The 22,681-nt window shown below is 37.4% G+C and overlaps 1 protein-coding gene across 1 annotated transcript in view; it reads right to left on the bottom strand.

Annotated features, from left to right (window-relative positions):
- The window catches only part of LOC150091323 (proto-oncogene tyrosine-protein kinase ROS-like), a 712,204-nt gene that overhangs the window by 447,159 nt on the left and 242,364 nt on the right, over window positions 1-22,681 (bottom strand). The window contains exon 14 of the mRNA XM_090389969.1: window positions 12,952-13,124. Within this exon, the coding sequence (XP_090246095.1) occupies window positions 12,952-13,124 (173 nt within the window). The remainder of the gene's footprint in view (window positions 1-12,951; window positions 13,125-22,681) is intronic.

Raw genomic sequence — 22,681 nt, 5'->3', positions numbered from 1 at the left:
AGCCAACTTTCATTGCAAGTAATTACAGTACTGAAAGTCTGAATCTTCTTCAAATTTTTTCAAAACATCTTCACAAACTTGGAGTATTCTCATTTTTTGATTTTCACTCTAAATTTTTGGTGCCATCTTGACACACTTTTTTCATGCCTAAATTTTCAGTTAAAATTTGTCTTAACTTTCTTTTCTAAATGCTTAAACAATGATCACTTCTAATCAATATCCTCACCCAGTCCACATTTTCTTCAGTTTTCATGGATACTGGACAGCCTGGTTGTTCATCGTCTTCCACATTCTCTCTTCCTTCTAAAAATCTTTTATACCATTTAAACATGCAAGCTCTTGACATAGTAACATCCCCATAAACTTGACATAACAACTCAACTTTAGTTGGTATTTTCTTTAGTTTTATTAAAAATGTGATGTCAATTTACTGTTATTCTTTTGTCTGCCATTTTTCCAGCAACCTGCAAAAACCCAAGGTAATGAAAACCTGTTTCACTGCAAAGTGAATGAGTGTTGGAACATGACTTAGTAGATGGGAAAAGTTCAAGGTCAACTACTGTGTGTTTGTTTCACAGGTTGGGGTTGGTGTGTAGTGGCTGTATGCAGTCTCCTTATTTAATAGCTACACCTTACATTTTCACATGTTTGAGGAAGCTTAAGAATTGGAATGTCATCAAAATAAACTACTGGCCACATTGCAGAAGGTAAACTATGATACTGGAATTTTCTTGCTTTTAGATGAAAGCCAACAGCCATGGTTAACAAAATTATCAGTCCTCAAAATGGTCTTTTTGTTTCTGCTGCAAGTATCCATTGTTCATAAGATATGTGTGCCTTCCAAGGTTTACCTTGATCTCACATTTTTCAGTCAAAATACAGATTGTAAGCTTCCTTGACTATTGAAGTCAAGGAAACTTACAATCAAGGAAGGTAAACTATGATACTGGAATTTTCTTGCTTTTAGATGAAAGCCAACAGCCATGGTTAACAAAATTATCAGTCCTCAAAATAGTCTTTTTGTTTCTGCTGCAAGTATCCATTGTTCATAAGATATGTGTGCCTTCCAAGGTTTACCTTGATCTCACATTTTTCAGTCAAAATACAGATTGTAAGCTTCCTTGACTATTGAAGAAACTGTTCTATTGCGCTGTTGAATTATAACTCACCAAGGGTATGATAGAAACTTGGGTTTATTAACACATGCTAGGATTTTCTGCAGCTGAAATACAAATGGATTCATGTGTGAAGTTTGTAGGGATGGGATACCAAAGATATACCAAGTTATAACTGGGAGCTAAATAATTTTGTGATTATTGAAAGGCAAGCAGAAGAGAAACTAAAGTTAAAAGTGAATAAGGCACCTGGACAGCAAAAGAGGGCCATCATCACGAGAGCTTTTTTGGATTCAGGGGATATCCTTCCTAAAAGAGCCATGTGAAAATGTGTCCCCTATTCATAAAGGGGCATAAAAGGATGAATTAATTACAAGTCTCATTTTAGGAAAGATGTAGATCTGTTGGAACAGGTGCAGAAAGTGCAACAAGATCAGTCAAGTGAATAAAAAGGGTACCTCTTACCAAGAAAGACTTCGGTTCTAGAAACTAAGCAACTGTAAGGAGACTAAATGAATTGTTTATAAGGCTTTAAATGGGTTAGCATTAGCATTAGTAGAGGCATATGATGCAAGAAAGCAAGCTTATTCAGCATCAGCCAAAAAAAAAAAAAAAAAAAAAAAAAACAACCACTACTCCCATTTCACCCCTCAATTCATTCGAAATACCTGTCCAGCTGAGCCTTAAATTTGTTTAGGCTATCAACTTCAACAACAAGCGATGGAAGTCTATTCCACAAACCAACTGCCCGCTGGCTAAAGGCGAATTTCCGCACATCTATCCGACATCCGTCCTTCCTCAATTTGAATTTATGCCCTCTCAGGTGATTATTCTGAGCAAGAGGAAGAATCCCATCGGCATTGAGCATGCTCAAGCCATTCAAAGCCTTGTACACCTCTATCAGATCACCTCGGCGATGCCTAGTCTCCAGGCTCTGTAATTTGCAAAACTTAAGCCTTTCTTCGTAAGAGCAACCCTTTGTTCCATTCACTAATCTTGTTGCCCTTATCTGTACTCGTTCCATCAGCTCTACATCCTTCTTGAAACGAGGCCTCCAGACCTGTATACAGTACTCAAGGTGTGGCCTGACCAATGCCTTATACAAGGGAATAATCACATCCCTGTCCCTGCTAGAAAAATTCCTGTATATCATTGACAAGACACCATGAGCTACCCTTGCAGCTTGTCTGCACTGCTCAGAGAACTTCATATCTGCCTGCACAATTACCCCCAGGTCATTTTCATTCTCTACCACTGTCAGCGTAGTACCACAGAGTTGATACGTTGATCTGGGGTTACTGTTTCCCATATGTAGTACTTTACATTTGTCAATGTTAAACTTCATTTGCCACCTCTCAGCCCATCTGCTCAACCTTTCCAGATCCTGTTGCAGCAGCATAGTATCAGTAGTGTCCTTAACAACCCTGCCAACCTTTGTATCGTCTGCAAACTTGGACATTAAGCCTGATACACCATCATCAATATCATTTATAAATACAGAAAACAACAATGGACCCAACACTGAACCCTGAGGAACTCCACTAATAACATTAGTCCACGTTGAGCAGTGTCCATTGATTACCACTCTCTGTCTTCTGCCACTCAACCATCCCTTTATCCATAGCAGCAATTTGCCTCGAATGCCACACTTCTCCAATTTGTGCAGCAGTCTTCCATGCGCAACAGTATCAAAAGCCTTTCTAAGATCCAAATATATAATATCAAAGTTATTCCCTGCATCCAGTTCTTTTGTGACTACATCATAGTATCCAATCAAATTGGTCAGACAAGACCTGCCCTTAACAAACCCATGCTGTGTCTGAGCTATAACTGAATTCTTGTCCAGATGATCCTGCAGTGCTTCTTTAACCAGTGCCTCCATTAATTTTCCTGGAACCGAAGTTAAACTAACAGGTCTATAATTACTTGTGTCAGCCTTTGATCCTCCTTTGTGAATTGGGGTTACATTTGCACATCTCCAGTCCATGGGTACCTCCCCTGAGTCCAAAGAAGCTCTCATAATTATGGCTAGGGGTTTGCTTACTTCCTTTGCTGCCTCCTTTAATATAACTGGATAGATCCCATCCACCCCGGGTGCCTTTTTTATGTTTATCCTCAACAATTTCTCCTCCACTTTCCTCTCAGTTATTAGAAAATCATCTAGCTCACTGCCAATGTTTACTTCACCTACGACATTCCCCTTCCTGAATAACTCCTCATGTGTGAATGTAGATGCAAAATACTCGTTTAGATTGTTAGCCACCTGAGCTGGATCCTCAACTGTTGAACCATCAACATCCAGTGGACCAATCTGATTCATCCCTTTCCTTCTTGAGTTTAAATAGGTAAAGAACTCTTTTCTGTTTTTCTTTGCATCCTTTGCCAAGGATTTCTCATAATCTGCCTTTGCCTGCCTAATCTCCTTTGTGACTTGGTTACAGACCAACTTATATCTATCATAGGCTTCCACGTCACCCATTAATTTGTATGTATCCCATGCATTTTTCAATTGTTGAGTAAACTAAATGCTGATATCCTTACATTTTCTCAGATGGCACACAAGGGGACACAAATTTAAATTTAAAAAGAATGGTTACAGGATAGATGTGTGAAATTTGCTTTCAGCCAAAGAGCAATTGATTATTGGAGCACTCTTTTATCTGGTGTTGTAGAAGGGGGTGTTTGAATAAATTTAAGGAAGGATTAGACAAAAAAAAAAAAAAAAAAACTGTAAGAGATGTACAGATGATGTCGGTATTTTTTTTGGTTGACTCTGTATAACCTTTTTTCCTTACATCTTTTGCCCTATTAATACACTAACTTCAGTTCTCACACAATGAATTATACAAAGTTACAGATATAATTTACTTCCAGTTGTACGCTAAACAGATATTAATTTCACATGTAGAATGTAACATAACAACATAATCTAATATAACACATTATAACATAATCTAACTGAAAAAATTTTAAATTTAATCACCGGAGTCCAGAATATTTATTCAACTTTAAATGATTTATTTAAATCACTAAAGTAGAAATTACACAAAAGACTTAATCCTATTTCCTACCAAAAAGCAAGCCCAATATACTGTACTACATAACAATGCATTCCTGTTCAAATTTCAGGTATTCATATCAAGTTAAAGTTGAGCAAGTAACAGTCTTTTTCAAGTTTGCTTCCAACAAGAAAACTTGCAGAAGAAACAGTTACAAAAATGTTACATTATTTATCACATATGGCTTGCCTTTTTGGCAAGAAATAGAATTAACACCAGTTACAGTGAAAGGCATAAATAGGATGCCTTTCACAGAGTAACTGGTGTCATTTGGAGTCTAATAATTCTTAACCATTTCAGGCCAAATGGTGTTGCTAACCTTTATAAAAACTGCAATTTCCATGAAAAAACTGCATGAAATACAGCTTTATATAAAATAATGAAAATTTTCAAATAACCGAAATGATAGGAGAATATTTTGAAGTAATTTTCATAGTGCGAGAAAAATCACATTTCAGAAAGGTGTTAACCAGGAAATAATGTTTCAGTAGTGTAAGTAAGATAGGAAATAATCATTAATTACAATAATTCAAACATATATACAACAAATAGTTGATGTGAATGAGCAACAGTCTGGTGCTGCTCATTCCAAGCAAGGTGCAGGGTATGCTGGAAGTCATCATGGAACAAATAAATGCATAGGCTGTGTTAGGTTAACTAAGAGTAAGAACAGGTGCATGTATACTTGCATATACACCAATGCTAGGATTACAGCAAATAAATTTGATGAATTTGAGGTGCTGGTCAATACATCAAAGGCAGATATTGTTGGGATATCAGAGACATGGTGTCACACAAATATAAGGAATGCAGAACTGGAATGTGTACAGAAAGGATAGACAGGATAGGAATTGAGGAGGAGTTATGCTGTTAGTAAAAAATTACATAAAATCTAAGAAAGTGCATCCAGTTGACATGGGTGCACTGTCCACCCAATTTCCACCCAGTCAACACAGGTGGACACTGCAATGTTGAGTCAGTTTGGTGTAACAAAAGCACTGGGAAATCAAAATTGAGAGTAGCAGTGTGACAGGCCTAAAGACTAACGAATACAACAAACAACTGTACAGAGAAATAGAGTGGGCCTGTAAATAGAACATCTTATAATGGAGGATTCTAACTTTCCAAATATTGACTGGAACTTGTGGATTAGTCACTCACACACTACCAAGACTTTTGTGGATTTATTGGATGACTGTTTTCTACAGCAGCAGCATGTTTGAGAGGCAACCAGATGGAGTAATACACTGCTGATAATGATCTGATTATCAGCAGTGATTAAGTGTGCATTACAAATTTGTATATAAAGGAACCACTTGATGACAGTGATCACAGTGTAATGATGTGGGATTTACTTAAAGATATAACTTTCATCAGGGTAAAGGGAAGAGTTTTTGCTTTCGTAAAGGTTGTCTCATACAGTTATTAAATTCTATATAGTGGGACCAACTGAAGGTGTTACCAATAAAAACTATTCATACCAACTAAGAAATACAGTTCAAGGTTTAGGCCTAAATGTATGTCAAACGAACTAATGAGACTTGTGGCAAAGAAGAAAAATGCATGGGATACATATAAATTATCAGGTAACACAGAGGCCTATGGTAGATAAAAGCTAGTCTGTGTAATCAAGTCACAAAGGAGGTTAGGAAAGTGAAGGCAGATTATGAGAAAATTTGGCAAAGTATGCAAAGAAAAACAGCAAAGATTTCTTTTCTTATGCAAACTCTGGAAGGAAGGGTATGAATCAGATTGGTCCATTCGATATTGATGGTTTGACTGTTGATGATCCTGCTCAGGTAGCTGACAAACTGAATGAGTATTTTGCATCTACCTTCACACATAAGGAATTCTGTAGGGAAGTGGAGGCCAGAAGTATATCAAACTCTAAATGTGACCTAAATAATTTCGTAATAACTGAGAACAAAGTGGAGGAGAAATTGTTGAAGTTAAGCATAACAAAGGCATCTGGGGTGGATGGGATCTATCCAGTTATATTAAAGGAGGCAACAAAGGAAGTAAGCAAACCCTCAGCCATAATTATGAGAGCATCCTTGGACTAAAGTAGGTCCCCATGGACTGGAGATGTACAAATGTATCCCCAGTTCACAAAGGAGATCAAAGGGTGACACAAGTAATTACAGATCTGTCAGTCTAACTTCTCTTCTGGGGAAAATATGGAGTCATTGGTTAAAGAAACATTGCAGAATCATCTAGACAAGACTGCAATAGTAGTTAAGACATAGCAAAGGTTTGTTAAAGGGAGGTCTTGTCTGACCATTTTGATTGGATACTATGAAATGGTCACAAAGGAACTATTTGCAAAAAATAAATTTGATATATAAAATACTTTGATATTAGTTAAGCTTTTGATACTGTTGCACATTGCAGACCACTGTACAAATTTGAGCAGTATCGCATTAAAGGCAAGTCGCTGCTATGGATAAAGTGATGGTTGAGGAAGAAGACAGAGGGTCCTAATCAATGGACACTGCTCTTCGTGGACTAATGTTATTAGTGGATTCTACCAGGGTTTGGTTTTGGGCCAATTGTTGTTTTCTATATTTATCAATGATATTGATGAGAGTATATCAGGCTTATTATCCAAGTTTGCAGACATTATGAAGTTTGGCAGGGTTGTTAATGACAGTACACTACTGGAACAGGATCTAGAAATTTTGGGCAGATGAGCTGAGTTGTTGTTGATGTTATAGAGCTTAACAACACAAAGACTACTTAGGCCAAATTGTGTCTGTTCATTGTTTGTTTACAGGCAACATACAGCTATAGATGTTAAATTATATGCTCCTGTACAGGTCAATATGTTTTAGGTATATCAAAAGTTCTTCTGTGTTCATTTCCTATGAAGTGAGATATTCAATGTGGAGAGAGATTGAAAAGTGTTAGAGCAGTTGAATGTAAGGGACAATCAGCCAGAAAATGACGGACCGTAAGTTGCGTCTGGCAGGACGAACATTGAGGTGGGTTTTCTCCCAATAGTAGGAAGAGATGCGTATGATGAGCATGTCCAATTCTGAGTCTTGCCAATACCACTTTCTAGCTTCTGTTTCGTCAGAAGCTAGAGAGCCACAGTTTTGGATCTTGTTTTATCTGGTAAAGTTTATTATTGGTGTTACTTTTTCAGATCTGTGACCAGTTGTCGTAGCATGCTTTGCAAATGATAGGTTGATAGTCGCTGTAGGGAACCTGAGGATGTTGTGAAAGAGTGGGTTGAGTATGTTTAGCAGCAATGTCAGCACTTTCATTTCCTGGAATGTCAGAATGACCAGGAATCCAGCAAAAACTGATTGAACATGCTGCAGGAGATTAACTGTGAATGAATGTATTTCAAGATGGGATGGGAGGATGAAAAATTCTTCCTTATGGCAGGCACAGCACTGAGGTAGTCTGTGTATATTATGGCAGGTGAGATGGATAGTTCAATAATTTTAACAAGTGCTAGCTTGAGAGCGTATAATTCAGCAGCAAAGATGAGCATGTCCAATTCTGTATGATGAGCATGTCCAATTCTGTATGATGAGCATGTCCAATTCTGAGTCTTGCCAATACCACTTTCTAGATTCTGTTTCGTCAGAAGCTAGAGAGCCACAGTTTTGGATCTTGTTTTATCTGGTAAAGTTTATTATTGGTGTTAGGTTAATGGAGGCTAATGGTAGTGAGGCTGTAGCAGTAAATGAAGGAAAAACTGCAGCACCTACTGTACTGGCAATTTTTGATCCATCAGTATAGATTTTACAGGCACGGGAGTTCAGAGTAGCGTGAGCTGAGTGCAACTGCCTGATATTGCAAGATGGTATGACATTTTTTCCCCACTGAAAAAAATGTACATCACAGGAGGCAGAAACGTATGTCCAAGGTGGAACAGGAGCAGTTGTGTCCCAAAAAATATCACTTAAATCAATATTCCAATTCTGAACAAGCTCTTTAATCCAGAGTGAAGCAGGTCTATTTTCATTTGGTTTGCTCTCGCAGAACAAATCCCACCGAGTATTATAAAGATACTCCCAACTGGGGTGCAATGGAAGACTCTGGATTTTAGCAGCAGGAACAGTAATGTTTTCCTATGAAGATGTAATGGAGGATCATGTGCTTCGATATAAAGACTTTGGACTGGGGAAGTCCTGAAAGCACCCAATGCAGTCTTCAGAGCACTGTGCTGAATGATATTTAGACATTATAAAGTAGTGCTTCTGGCAGAGTCATATACTAGACAACCATAATCTAAGCGTGAATGGATTAAAGTTCTGTAAAGGTGAAGTAAAGCATATCAATCAGCTCCCCAAGACAAGAGCAAGACTGACTAAAGTATGTTCATATGCTTTAGACAAACATTTCTTAATTGAGTGATGTGAACTTGGAAATTAAGCTTGCTGCCTAATATCAGACCAAGAAATCTGATGTTAGTAGCAAGTGGGATTGGAGTATTGTTGATTTGTAATTCAGGATCAGGATGAAGAGCCCAACGTTTCCAGAAGTGGGTGGCACTGCATTTCTTTTTCTGATAACCATTCCTTAAAGTCCACAATTTAGTTTTGGTTATGGCAATTTGGAGTTGGCGTTCAATGGTAGTGATACTTTGAGACTGACAGGAAATGGTAAGATATCCTGTGTCATGCTGCTAACTCTAACTGCAAAAAGTGTTGAACTAAGTATCGATCCCAGGGGGGGGGACTCCTTCTTCCTGAATGTGAGAATCAGAGAGTATGCTTTTATACTGAACCTGAAAATTGTGAAACTGCAGGAAATTTTTAATTATTTCAGGCATTTGCCCCCTAAATTCCAGATGGTATAGATCCACGAAAAAAAATACCATGATGCCAGGTAGTGTCAAATGCCTTTTCAAGATCTAAGTTGACCCTCACTAGGTGTTGTTTCTCGACAAAGGCACTGAGGAAATGAGATTCGGCTTTGATGAGCAGGACTAGGATTGATCTATTTTTTCGAAAGCCATACTGATGATCTGGCAGGAGATTCTGTGACTCCAGGATGTAAGTGAGCCTTGAATGCACCATTTTTTTGAAAATTTTACCCAAGAAGCTTGTGAGAGATATGGGCCTATAATTTTGAATCAGGGTAGAATGTTTTCCTGGTTTTGGTATGGCAATAATAAAAGAATGGCACCAGGAAGAAGGATAAGCATTTTCATAGAAAATCCAATTGAAGATCAACAAAGTAAGCAAGTCCTTTTCAGGTAAATGCTTCAGCATAATGTAATGAATACTATCCGGGCTTGCGGCACTATTGGATGATCTATTTAATGATTCTTTGAGTCCTGTTAATGTAAAGGGTTGGTTGTACAGGAAGCAGCGGAGTGTGAAGAAGTTGATCTTATGCCATTTTTCAGCTGCTTTAATGTTTTGGAAGGCGAATGCATAGGAAGCAGAAGCAGAGATTGTGGCAAACGATTCTGCTAGCTTATTAGCAACTTCTTCAGGAGTAGACACGTCTTTCCCTTTCCAATGAAGTATCAGAGAGGACAGCCAAGCAAATTTGCCATTTAGGGCTTGTATCCTTCCCAAGATGAGCCAGGTATCAGTGTCTTTTGTGATGGTCGAGACAAAGGCAATCCATGAATCATGTTTCATTTTTCATCTAATTTGCCTTGCTTTAGCTTTAAGTCTCTTATAAGCAATTAAGTTAGTTGTGGTAGGATACTTTTGGAAATTATCCCAGGCACGGTTTTTTCTCCTATTTGGCATAAAGGCAATCTGTATTCCACCAGTGATTCCGGTGAATGCGATATGTCTTGGATTTTGGAATAGATGCATCGGATGCTGTCAGAATCTGATTGGTTATGTATGCAGTTACATCATTTATGGGTTGTTTTTGAAAATAAAGTCTGTCTAGACATATTTTGGCAGAATAGTCATCCCAGTTTGTCTTTCTAAACTTCCGAGTGGATCATTGGTTAGGATTTACAGTTACCTCTGTTTGTAATATGCAAATAATCAGAAAATGATTGCTATATCTTTCCAACCGTGACATGGATCGGTTAACACCGACCATGTCATGGTTAGAAAGATGAACGGTGAACAAATTGACAAGTCAATTATAGAAGTGGATCCTGCAGGTAGGTGGATGTACATGGGAGATCCAGAATTTAGTAAATTTAGATCATTGTTATTCAAAAACTCTTCAATCAATTTGCCTCTTGCGTCCATTGTAGTGGATCCCCACAATGAATGGTGGCCATTAAAATCACCGAAAAGGCAAATTGGTGTTGGAAGCTGTGTAAGGAGATTGTCTAGTTCTGAATGAGGAAACATCAGAGATGGTGCAATGTAAATAGAAACAAGGGTAACTGAATTACCAACTTCAATATAAGCTGCCACAGCTTCTAGGGAGGTGCATAACTGGATGAGCCTCGATGGAATATTTGAATTAATAAGAATAGTTACTCCTCCACTTGCAGGAGATTCTGATATTCTATTTCGTCTGTACATAACCCCAGGGGCTCACATGTGGTGAGTATGGGCTTGGCACACCCAGGGTCCTGAGCTGGATATCATCATTCTTCTCTTTCTTTTTTTGGCTGGTGCAGTATAAGCCTCAGGCTTCCTTACACCATATAGCTAATAATAGTAATAATAGTAATGATATAATTGGTAGCAGTAAGTAAGTATAAGTCTGTACATATGGGTAGCAGTAACCCCAGAGAAATGTACCAACTGGGTAGTGTTACACTCAGGGTAGTGGAGAATGAAAGAGACCTGGGGGTAATTGTGCAGTCAGATATGAAGTTTTCTGGGCAGTGCAGACAGGCTGCCAGAGTAGGTCATGGGGTCTTGTCAATGATATACAGGAATTTTGCTAGCAGGGATAAGGAGGTGATTATCCCTTGTATAAGGCAATGGTCAGGCCATACCTTCAGTACTGCATACAGGTATGGAGGCCTCATTTCAGGAAGGATGTAGAGCTGCTGGAATGAGTACAGAGAAGGGCAATGAGTTTGGTGAGGGGAACAAAGGGTTTCTCTTACAAAGAAAGGCTTAATTTCTGCAAATTGTAGCATCTGGAGACTAGGCACCTGTGAAGTGATCTGATCGAGATGTTTAAGGCCTTGGATGGTTTGAGCAAGCTTAATGCTGATGTGATTCTTCCTCTTGCTTAGATTAGTCACTTGAGGGGACATAAATTCAAATTGAGGTAAGACAACTGTAGAATAGATCTGCAGATATTTGCCTTTAATCAGTGGGTGGTTGGTTGCTGGAATAAACTTCCATCCATCATTGTGGAAGTTGACAGCTTAAATAAATTCAAGGGAGAACTAGACAAACGGTAAGAGGAGCCGCAATCTGATTTGCAATGCAATTGTTTACAGAAAACAGAAAATATAATTTTCTGTGAAGTTTATAATCAGTTTAAATTGTAGCCTTTCTCTGTTTTATAGTGACGTGTATTCATTGATTAATGTTTTTATTTTTTCCTTAAATTTTTATATTCTGACAAAGGAAAGAACATTGCTTATGAAATGTGGAAGAATAGCTTAATGTATTTCATGGGAGTGCAATTACAATCAGCATAAACTGATTTTGTTATCACTATTACAAGATCCAATTTCACTAATGGTGAGTGAATCTTGTGATTATAATCAAATCAGAATCTATATTCACGCAATGCAGAGTACAACTTTGATACAGTGAACTTTCTTTCATTTTGAATTTTAAATTGTCCTAGCTCTGTCTGCATTCAGTCATCCCAGGTTTAAAAATGTGTCTAAGATACCTTCCAAAATTCAATCCAATCCTACCCCACCTCAATTTTTCTTTTCTCATATCTTTTGGAAAACAGTACAATACAATTTTTCTAAAAATTGGTTTGTACTATTTCATCCAACATCAGTGTTAAACAAAATTTAATTTTCAAAATTTTTATCAACATCAAGAGCTAGTGCTGAATTAAATGTTCCACAAGAGATGACACATGAAATCCCCCACATGTTTCTTTCCACAGAGCTGTAGACTACCACTTGAACAAGCTCTCAAGACAAATAATAAAGTGATAAAATACACATTCAGTTACATTATTTCCACATCTAGCACAATCTCCCATTTCCCTACAACATCCCAACTTCTCTAAGAATTGCTCTTTAGGTTCAACAGAAAACAATTATATTAAGACTTTCTCACTCACAGACTTCCTTCTCCTCCTCCTCCTCTACTGTATAGACATTCAGTTTCTACTTAATGTTTTCTATGGATATTCTCATGGGAATTTTTCTTCCAAATTAGTATCTAATTCTGCCATTTCCTTCTGAACTATTCAGAATGTAATATGATCTACCAGATATCAACTTGATTGAACTTCTGATGGCTTATATTATATTCTGAATAGGGATCATCAAACTCTATTAGAAGCTCAACTCCATTCTTGTTATACTAATTTTTCACCATATCTTTGTTCTTTGTTTATTTATTCCCATCACTTCCATTCTTTGTAGTAGCTTTTCTTCATATATATTTCTTGGAAACTCATCGATGATGCTCAAATATTAAAGGTTTCAACAATATTTCAGACATGGGATTACCTTAACAAAAGAAAAGAAATATACAGTGAAAAAATTTTGGTACATTCAGATATTTGTATAAACAAGTTTTCAGTGGATGATCTTTATGTTTCATATTCATTCTGAATTACACCCTTTTTGACAACTTTTTTCTTCGTTTATTTAACAGCTATATTTAATTTACATGAAATGTTTTAAAGAATGATATAATTTGCTAACAAAGTAAATTTGCTTATCAATTTATAATTACCATTTGCTGTAATGGACTAGACCAATATATCTTAGGGGCAAACCAATCCACGGCTAAGCTTGCAGCATTAGCAATATTCTGCATTACAAAAGAACCAGGGGAATTTAAGTTGTAAGTATAAACCTGACTTGAATTAGTTGAAAGGAAGAGAGTATTCTTATACCAGCTAATATCTATAAAATAAAATATATATTTATTAACTTTTTTCATATGAAAGGATGTAATAAATATATCAATAAAATGTAGTTTACCCAATATGAAAGAGTTTAAAGATATTACAGTAATGCAGGGATGAACAACATATAGTGTTGTGAGAACATAACTTAGAAAATTTTAACTATTTATATAATTGCAAACCAAATGTTTTTGAGTGGTGATTCCTTCATCTGTGGCCTTACATAAAATCAAAACAAGAATTGTGAAGCGTCACTCATTTTGTTTTTATGTATATCTATATAAAATTGTATAAGTGCTTGTTTATCTGACATAAAGTTTTACCATTATGTAGGGCCACTGATGAAGGAAACAGTGTTCCAAGGTGTTTTGTTTTGTAATTATGTAAATAGCTATGTAAATAGCTAAAGTTTTTTAAATTATGTTTTTACAATGCAATGTATTCAGTTTACATATATAAGACAATTTTATAATAATATTTTAATAATAATCAAAAATATTCAAATATTAAATAATAAAAAAATAATAATAAACAACAAAATATGAGCTATTGTGAGATCACAACAGGAACTGGGTGAAAAAAATAATTTTGACATATACTTAAACTGCAGTAAGGCTTTTGACACTGTTCTACAAATTATAGTGTGACATTAGGAAAAAGTTACTGCTATGGATAGAGGGATGACTGAGTGGCAAGAAACAAGGAGTAGTTATTAATGGCCACTGCATTCTCCATCAACCATCAAGTAATCTTATGAGCAGAGTTCAATGGTGGGGCTCTCTGTTTAGTTCTACCATATCCCTTTGTCCATCTGCAACTGCAGGAAGGGAAGGACTGTAAGTCTTTTACAGTTCTTCCCTTCCTAAAAAAAAAAAAAAAAAAAAAGGTAAACTGCAGCCATTATCAACCCACTGCAGGACGGAAGCCTCCTCAACAATTCATGTTGAGGGAAGTGGACTATAATCTTCCGCGCTGGTCCAGTGTGGGTTGCCAGATCGATCATATTTAGCACTAAGGGTCTTGAACCATGGTCTACTCAAAGAGCATGTTCTACTACAATCCCACTCTTCCTGGCACCTCTGTATCCAGGTGGGAAGGAGCAGCAGTGCGTAGCACACGCTTCTTGATTAGACCAGGGTTCGAGCCCGTCACCACCAAATATGGAGGATGCGGAAAGGTCAGGGAATAACCACCGCATATTCCCGGAACAATATGGCCTTAGTTGATAATGCTCCTAAAAAAAAAAAAAAAAAAACCAAATAACCCACTCCTGACCACTCAGCTACCCTTCAGCATTTAAACATTCCATTGCTTTACTAATCTATGTACAGCAATTATCAAATTCAGAAATAGTGTACATTCCCAAAAAGCAGAAGTGTGTAAATTGTAAGCAATTTTCCCAAAAACAATGTTATAATGAAAGTATATGTTACAGAACCCATTCACTTGCAAAAATGCATACAATGGAATAACCATAAGATTAAATGTATCTTATGGTCATTCCATTGCCAAACACAACTAAAAAATTAGCAGTAAGGTTTTAAAATAATATCTTTAATGCAATATATAGTAGGGGGAATGCATATGAGGAGCTTTATGAGTTAATGAATTCTTATGTTACAGCAAAGTCTGCAAGGACCGTTGCTATATTCATCATTGCTTCCTTTATCCTATGATTTTGGGGATCTGGTATTATCAGGTGTTCATTATGGTGTGAAAAGGTCTTAATAAATAATTTTTGACTGCTCCAACCAGGATTCAGTATATATTTATTTGTTATTAAAAATATAGAAATAAAATCAAAATAAATAGATCAACAGGATTCCCATAATGTTTTTATGCAATGTCTCCAAACACTTTGAATTATTGCCGACTTCATATTATCACCTGTTTTTTTTAGGACAATATCCCATTATATTGTACATAATACCCTTTCTATCAAAGACCATGTATCATTAATGTAATGTAAATTAATATGAACTTATATACTCCGTTCTTTAATTTCTTTTTTTTACTTCATTCAGAGACATTATCACAATTTTTTTTAAAAATTAAAGATACAGGGTGATTCAGGAGGAATAGTAAATATTTTGGGAGGTTATAGTATCGATTATTCTGAATAAAAAAGTTCATGTAAACATGTCTCCAATTCTCAATGGATACGGAGGTACAGCTGTTTGAAACTGGTGCACACAGCTCCCTGAATCAGATGTAACCAAGAAGCAGTTATAACCTGATGCTGTCTGGTGTTAGAATTGTTGTTAAGAATGCTACACATCTTTACACAAGCTGAATATGCCGATATGGTGTTTGTCTATGGTTTTTGTGGTGGAAGTGCTACTGCTGCAGGTGCCTCCATAGCCAGGTGGGTAGAGCAGCAGTGCGTAGTACATGCTTCTTGATTAGACCGGGGTTCGAGCCTGTGACCACCAAATACGGAGGATGCGGAAAGGCCAGGGAATGACCACCGCACATCCCTGGAGCAATATGGCCTTAGTTGCTAATGCTCCTAAAAACCAAACAACAACAACAGCTACTGCTGCTTGTAGAGAATACTGTCGATAGTTTCCTAACTGCAGAATACCAGATTCGCGAGCGTTTACACCAAACTGTGTGTAGAGACGGGTACAGTTCTCAGCACTCATATTTCTTCTGAACGCTCAAATGAAATTTGGGTGAAGAACACATTCTTCAGTTGGTAGAACGTAGTCCTACTATTAGCACATGAAGAATTTCTATGTGTATCAGTGTTCCACAGACAAGAGTATGGCAAATGTTATGTGAGCACGGCTTGTATCAATTTCAAAAAAAAAAGTGAGTGTAACACCTTCAACCAGGAAATGATGCCCAGTGATTGGAATTTTGTCGGTGGGTAAATGCTAATTGCTGATTAATTCCATTAATACTGTTCAACAATGAAACTACTTTCGCCAGTGATAGTATCAACAACACCCATAACTCCCATAGGTGGTCAGACGAAAATCCACATGCCACTGTAGAAACAAATTTTCAACATTGCTTCTCTGTAAACGTGTGGTGTGGTATCATTGACAATCAGCTGATTGGTCCTGTTGTGTTACAAAATCGTCTTACATGCTCCATTTACCTAGAATTCCAAACTTTCAGTACTATTGGAGGATGTTCCCTTGGCTACAAGGACTGGTATGTACTTTCAGCATGACAAAGCTCCTGCACATTATACCCATCTGCTGATACAATATCTACATCAAAATTTCTCTGAACGATAGATGGGCCACGGTGGTCCTGTTCATTGGCCACTAAGGTCTCCAGACCGCACCCCGTTAGATTTTTGTTTGTGGGGATGGATGAAAAGCACAGTATACAAAGAAAAGGTGAATACAAGAGACAAATTGCTCGCTCACATTTTGGATACTGCTGTAAAGCAGTATCCAAAATGTGAGCGAGCAATTTGTGAGCCTTTATGAGGTATCCAAAATTTGGATACCTCATAAAGGAACACCAAGATGACCTCAGAAGAACAACGTATCATATTACCACAAGAGCTGCAAAGTGCATTGAGGTTGGCGGTGGGATTTTTGAACATTTATTGTGAACTGTTAAAAATTTGTCAATTATTTGTGTTTTGTATCATTCAAAGAATCAATAAATACAAACAATGTCATTTATCGTTCTTTAATACCTCTCACAATGACTTTGTGCATGCCAGACTCAGACAGCTGTATCTCCGTATCCATTGAGAATTGGATGCATGTCTATGTGACCCTTTTTACTCAGAATAATCGATACTTTAACCTCCAAAAATATTTACTATTCCTCCTGAATCATCCTATATTGATAAAACATTAATATCATTTTAACACAAAAGCAAAGAAAACAGCAGAGACTGTGCACCTGTACTCGTCTCTCAATTAAAATAAGCTCCTGAACTCTTATGCACATGACCAAATTGACCATACCTAATAGATCTGAAATAAGGACAAAATTGTTTTACCATTAACAATCTGCAAGTATGTCAGACAGTGGGGGTCCTTGTATAGAAAACTCCGTCACTTCAAAGCATTTTGACTAATAAACACTGCCTAGAACTACTGTGCAAGGCAGTGTTTTATACACTTAAAATAATTAAAACAGACCTTAATGACTTCAGGAACAATAACAGGCAATTTCAGAACAGTTTCCTTTCCAAAGTCACAAATCAATTCAAAATTTGTGGCGTCTCCGTAGCCAGGTGGGCAGGAGCAGCAGTGCGTAGCACACGCTTCTTGATTAGACCTGGGTTTGAGCCCGTGACCACCAAATACGGAGGATGCGGAAAGGTTAGGGAATGACCACCACACATCCCCGGAGCAATATGACCTTAGTTGCTAATGCTCCTAAAAACCAAATAATAAACAATCAAAATTTCAGACTTTGGAAAGGAAACTGTAGACTTTAAGCAGTAGACTTCACCATAGACTTTAAGCAGAAGAGAGTATTATATATTTCGGTCTCCATTCGTTCTATAATTATTCAATTATCTGTTGGATTTTTAAGAAACCACCTGCTTTGTTGAAACTGACCACCATTGGGAAGAATTTTATGGCATTGGGTAAAGGATAAAGCAACATTAGTTCCAAGTTAAAAGCAACTCCCAGTAATTTAACTTTTCTAACCAGCGATATCTCAGGGTATCACTAGGATTTTGTGCAGTTACAGTATTAATTTTGATTAAATCAGCGATAGCAGGCATTATTGGCAAGAGGGAGATTATTAGCATTAGTATTAGCAGAGGCATAAGTAAGCTTATATAGCATCAGCCAAAAAAGCCCTCCCATTTCATCCCTCCATTAGTTCCAAATGCCTGTCCAGCACAGCCTTAAATTTATTTAGGCTATCAACTTCCACAGCAAAAGATGGAAGTCTGTTCACCAATCAACTACCTGCTGGCTAAAGGCAAATTTCTGCACATCTATTATTCTACAACTGTCTTTCCTCAATTTGAATCTATGCCACCTCAGGTTCTTAATCTCAACAACAGGAATAATCCCATCAGCATTCAGCTTGCTCAACCCATTCAAGGCCTTATACACCTCAATCAGATCACCAGCAGGTGCCTACCCTCCAGGCACTGCAATTTGCAGAACTTAAGCCTTTCTTGGGAAGACCGCCCCTTTGTTCCCCTCAATAATCTTGTTGCCCTTCTTTATACTCATTCTAGCAACTCTACATTCTTCCTAAAATGAGGCCTCCAGACCTGTACACAGTACTCTGTGTGTGGCCCGACCAGTGCCTTGAATAATGGGATAACCACCTACCTGTCCCTGCTAGCAAAATTTCTATATATCATTGACAAGACTCCGTGACCTGCCCTGGCAGCCCCCTCTGCACTGCTCAGTGAACTTCATATTTGCTGCACAATTACCCCCAGGTCTTTTTCACTTTCCACTTCCCTGAGTGTAGTACCACACAGTTGGTACATTTCTCTTGGGTTACTGCTACCCATATGCAGTACTTTGCATTTGTCAATGTTAAACTTCAGTTGCCACTTTTCAGCCCATTTGCCCAACTCATCTAGATCCAGTTGGAGTAGCATACTGTCTTTACTGTTGTTAGCAACCCTGCCAACCTTTGTATCATCTGCAAACTTGGACATTAAACCTGATATACCTTCATCAATATCATTGATAAATATACAAAACAACAATGGGCCCAACACTGAACCCTGGGGAACTCCACTAATAACATTTGTCTAAGAAGAGCAGTGTCCATTGATTACCACTCTCTGTCATCTCCCACTCGGCGCCTCCGTAGCCAGGTGGGAAGGAGCAGCAGTGAATACCACACGCTTCTTGATTAGACCGGGGTTCGAGCCCGTCACCACCAAATACGGGAGATGCGGAAAGGTCAGGGAATGACCACAGCATATTCCGGTGCAATATGGCCTTAGTTGCTAATGCTCCTAAAAAAAAAAAAAAAAAACCAAACCAAACCAAATCTCCCACTCAACCATCCCTTTATCCATTGTACCAACTTACCCTTAATGCCATACCTCTCCAATTTGTACAGCAGTCTTCTATCTGCAACAGTATCAAAAGCTTTCCTGAAATCCAAGTACAAATTGTATATGATATCAAAATTATTTTTGGCATTCAGTTCCTTTGTGACCGCATCATAGTATCCAATCAAATTGGTCAGACAAGACCTCCATTTAACAAACCCATGCTGTGTCTTAACTATTACTGCAGTCTTGTTTAGATGATCCTGCAATGCTTCTTTAACCAGTGATTCCATTATTTTCACAGAACACAAGTTGAACTAACAGGTCTATAGTTACCTGTGTCACCTTGTGAACCCCCTTTGTGAATTGGTGATATATTTGCATACCTCTAGTCCGTAGGGACCTCCCCTGAGTCCAAGGAAGCTCTCATAATTATGGCTAAGGGTTTGCTTACTTACTTTGCTGCCTCCTTTAATATAACTGGATAGATCCCATCCACCCCAAGTGCCTTTTTTATGTTTAACTTCAACAATTTCTCCTCCACTTTGTCTCAGTTATTACTTTGTAAAATAATTTATTTTGCAAATATTAATATCAATGTAGAATGTATTGAGTATTACAGCTCTGATTTATACTATCTCAGTTATTACAAAATCACTTAGCTCCCTGTTAGAGTTTGATAAACTTCTGGCACTCCCCTCATTGAGTAATTCCTCAGTGTGAATGTAGATGCAAAATACTCATTCAGTTTATCAGCTATCTGAGCATGATCATCAATAGTCAACCCATCTATGTTAAGTGGTCCAATCTGATTCATTCCTTTCCTTCTAGAGTTTACATAAATAACATGAACTCCAACCAAATGATGTTTAAATTATTCATCGTACATGAGATTTCAATGTCTGTCACTGGTTGTAATCTGCCCACATATGCAGCCTAGGCAAAATTTGAACAGAAATGATGGTATGTGAATATATGTCATCTTTGAATCTGTAGTGTTCTGTAAGTGGATGAATGCTCATGGTCGTCTCCTCCTCTATTACTTCCTATTGCCTTCCTCCTCTTCTATTGAGTAGTTCATGAGGGACTGGAAGTTACATGAACTCTGGGACAGACAGAATTTACTCTTTCCTTTCCTTTCCTTTCCTTCGTCTCTTATTTACTTTTCTTCTGTTTTTTTTTGTTTTTTTTTTCATGTATTTATACTCACTACCTCCTTGCAAATGTTGATGAAAGCAACATAAAGATGCGAAAAGCTCCTGAGTTTTAGATTTTATTTCATTATATTTTTAATACTTTTAATTCAGTATATTTTAAATATTTTACAGTAAGAGATTATTGATTATTTTAATCAAAGTTATACATATTTTATTTCTAAAATCTGAATAATAATTTTTCATAACAAATAAAAATATTCTGAAAGCTGGACAGAGCAGTCAAGAATTATTCATGTATCCAGTTCTTAATCCCTGAGGGTTTTTCACTCATCTTGAATAGGCCTTATTGCAGATGATATGTTGCGATATTTGATGCTTTGCTTGCTTTTTCTAGACATCACTGATATTTTAACCAAAGTTTAGTAATACTGTAGATTTTCTTTATATCAGTTTTTGTTATAAATTGTCCATATGTAGTAGAAACTGTCCTGGTGAGTCAGGCATCCCCTTTGGCTTAAACGTTTTAACAATACAATGCAAAAAAAAAGCACAGAAAAAAACAAATAAAATGCAACAGATATGCAGATAAACTGTACAATATGCTACAAATCTTTCTATCACTCAAAGTGTGAGATGGGTGGCAGGTGGACAAGGTTGAATACATTAACTCTCCTCAACATTACTGCCATCTATAGGCATATGAACACATTATTATTTGCAAGTAATACAATGTTGAGTCTTGTGGCAGAAAAGAAAAATGCATGGGATGCATATAATTATCAGGAGACATGGAAGCCTATGGTAGATATAAGCTAGTCTGTAATCAAGTCACACAGGAGGTTAGGAAAGTGAAGGCAGATTGTGAGAAATCTTTGGCAAAGGATGCAAAGAAAAACAGCAAAGACTTCTTTACTTATATAAACTCTAGAAGGGGAAGAATCACATTGGTCCACTTCATATCGATGGTTCTACTGTCAATTATCCTGTGCAAGTAGCTGACAAACTGAATTAGTATTCTACATCTACATTCCTACATGAGGAATTCTGTATGGAAGTGGAGGCCAGAAACTTATCAACTCTAACAGGGAGTTAAATGATTTTGTAATAAATGAGAGCAAAGTGTATGAGAAATTGTCAATGCTGATGAGACAGTTAAACATAAGAAAGGCACCTGGGGTGGATGAGATCTATCCAGTTTTAAAGAAGGCAACAAAGGAAGTAAGAAAACCCTTAGCTATAATTATGAGAGCATCCTTGGACAGAGGGAGGTTCCCACAGACTGCAGATGTGCAAAAGTATCCCTGATTCACAAAGGGGTATCAAAGGGTGACATGAATAATCACAGACCTGTTATCACAGTACTGTTAGTTTAACTTCTGTTTTGTGGAAAATAATGGAGTCACTGGTTAAGGAAGCACTGCAGGATCATCTAGAACAAGACTGCAGTACTAGTCCAGATACAGCATGGGATTATTAAGGGGAAGTCTTGTCTGACTAATTTGATTGGATATCATGACGTAGTCACAAAGGAACTGGATGTAAAAAATAATTTTGATATCGTATACTTAGATTTTAGGAAAGCTTTTGATACTGTCGCACATGGAAGACTATTGTACAAATTGGAAGTGTTGCATTAAGGACAAGTTACTGCTATGCATAAAGGGATGGATGAATGGGAAAAGACAGAGAGTGGTAATCAATGGACTCTGCTCTTCATGGACTAACATTATTAGTGGAGTCCCTCCCCCCAAGGTTTGGTGTTAGGCCAATTGTTGTTTTCCATATTTATCAATGGTACTGATGAGGGTATATCAAGCTTAATGTCAAAGTCTGCAGATGTTATGAAGGTTGGCATGGTTGTTAATGACAGTAATGACAGAATCTACTGCAACAATATCTAGAAAGGTTGGGCAGATGGGTTGAGAGGTGGCAACTTAAATTTAACATTGACAAATGAAAAGTACTGCATGTGGATAGCAGTAACCCCAGAATAATGTACCAACTATGCAGTACTACACTCAGGGGTAGTGGAGAATGAAAAAGACATGGGGGGTATTTGTGCAGTCAGACATGAAGTTTTCTGAGCAGCGCAGGTAGGCTGCAAGAGTAGGTCATGGTGTCTTGTCAATGATATACAAGAATTTTGCTAGCAGGGATAGTGAGGTGATTATCCCTTCTATAAGGCAATGGTAAAGCCACACCTTGAGTACTGTATACAGGTGTGGAGACCTCATTTTAGGAAGGATGTGGAGATGCAGGAATGAGTATAGAGAAGGGCAATGAGATTGGTGAAGGGAACGAAGGTTTGCTATTACCATGAAAGGTTTAATTGCAGCATCTGGAGACTAGGCACCTGCGAGGTGATATGATTGAGGTATTTAAGGCTTTGCATGGATTCAGCAAACTCAATGCTGATGGGATTTTTTCTCTTGCTCAGAT

Source organism: Mastigoproctus giganteus, chromosome 1 (genome assembly GCF_048544385.1).
Source record: "Mastigoproctus giganteus isolate SK-2022 chromosome 1, ASM4854438v1, whole genome shotgun sequence".
In the NCBI taxonomy this organism is placed as follows: domain Eukaryota; kingdom Metazoa; phylum Arthropoda; class Arachnida; order Uropygi; family Thelyphonidae; genus Mastigoproctus; species Mastigoproctus giganteus.
The sequence above is the reverse complement of the archived record's forward strand: the minus strand, read 5'-3'. Positions and strand labels throughout refer to the sequence as shown.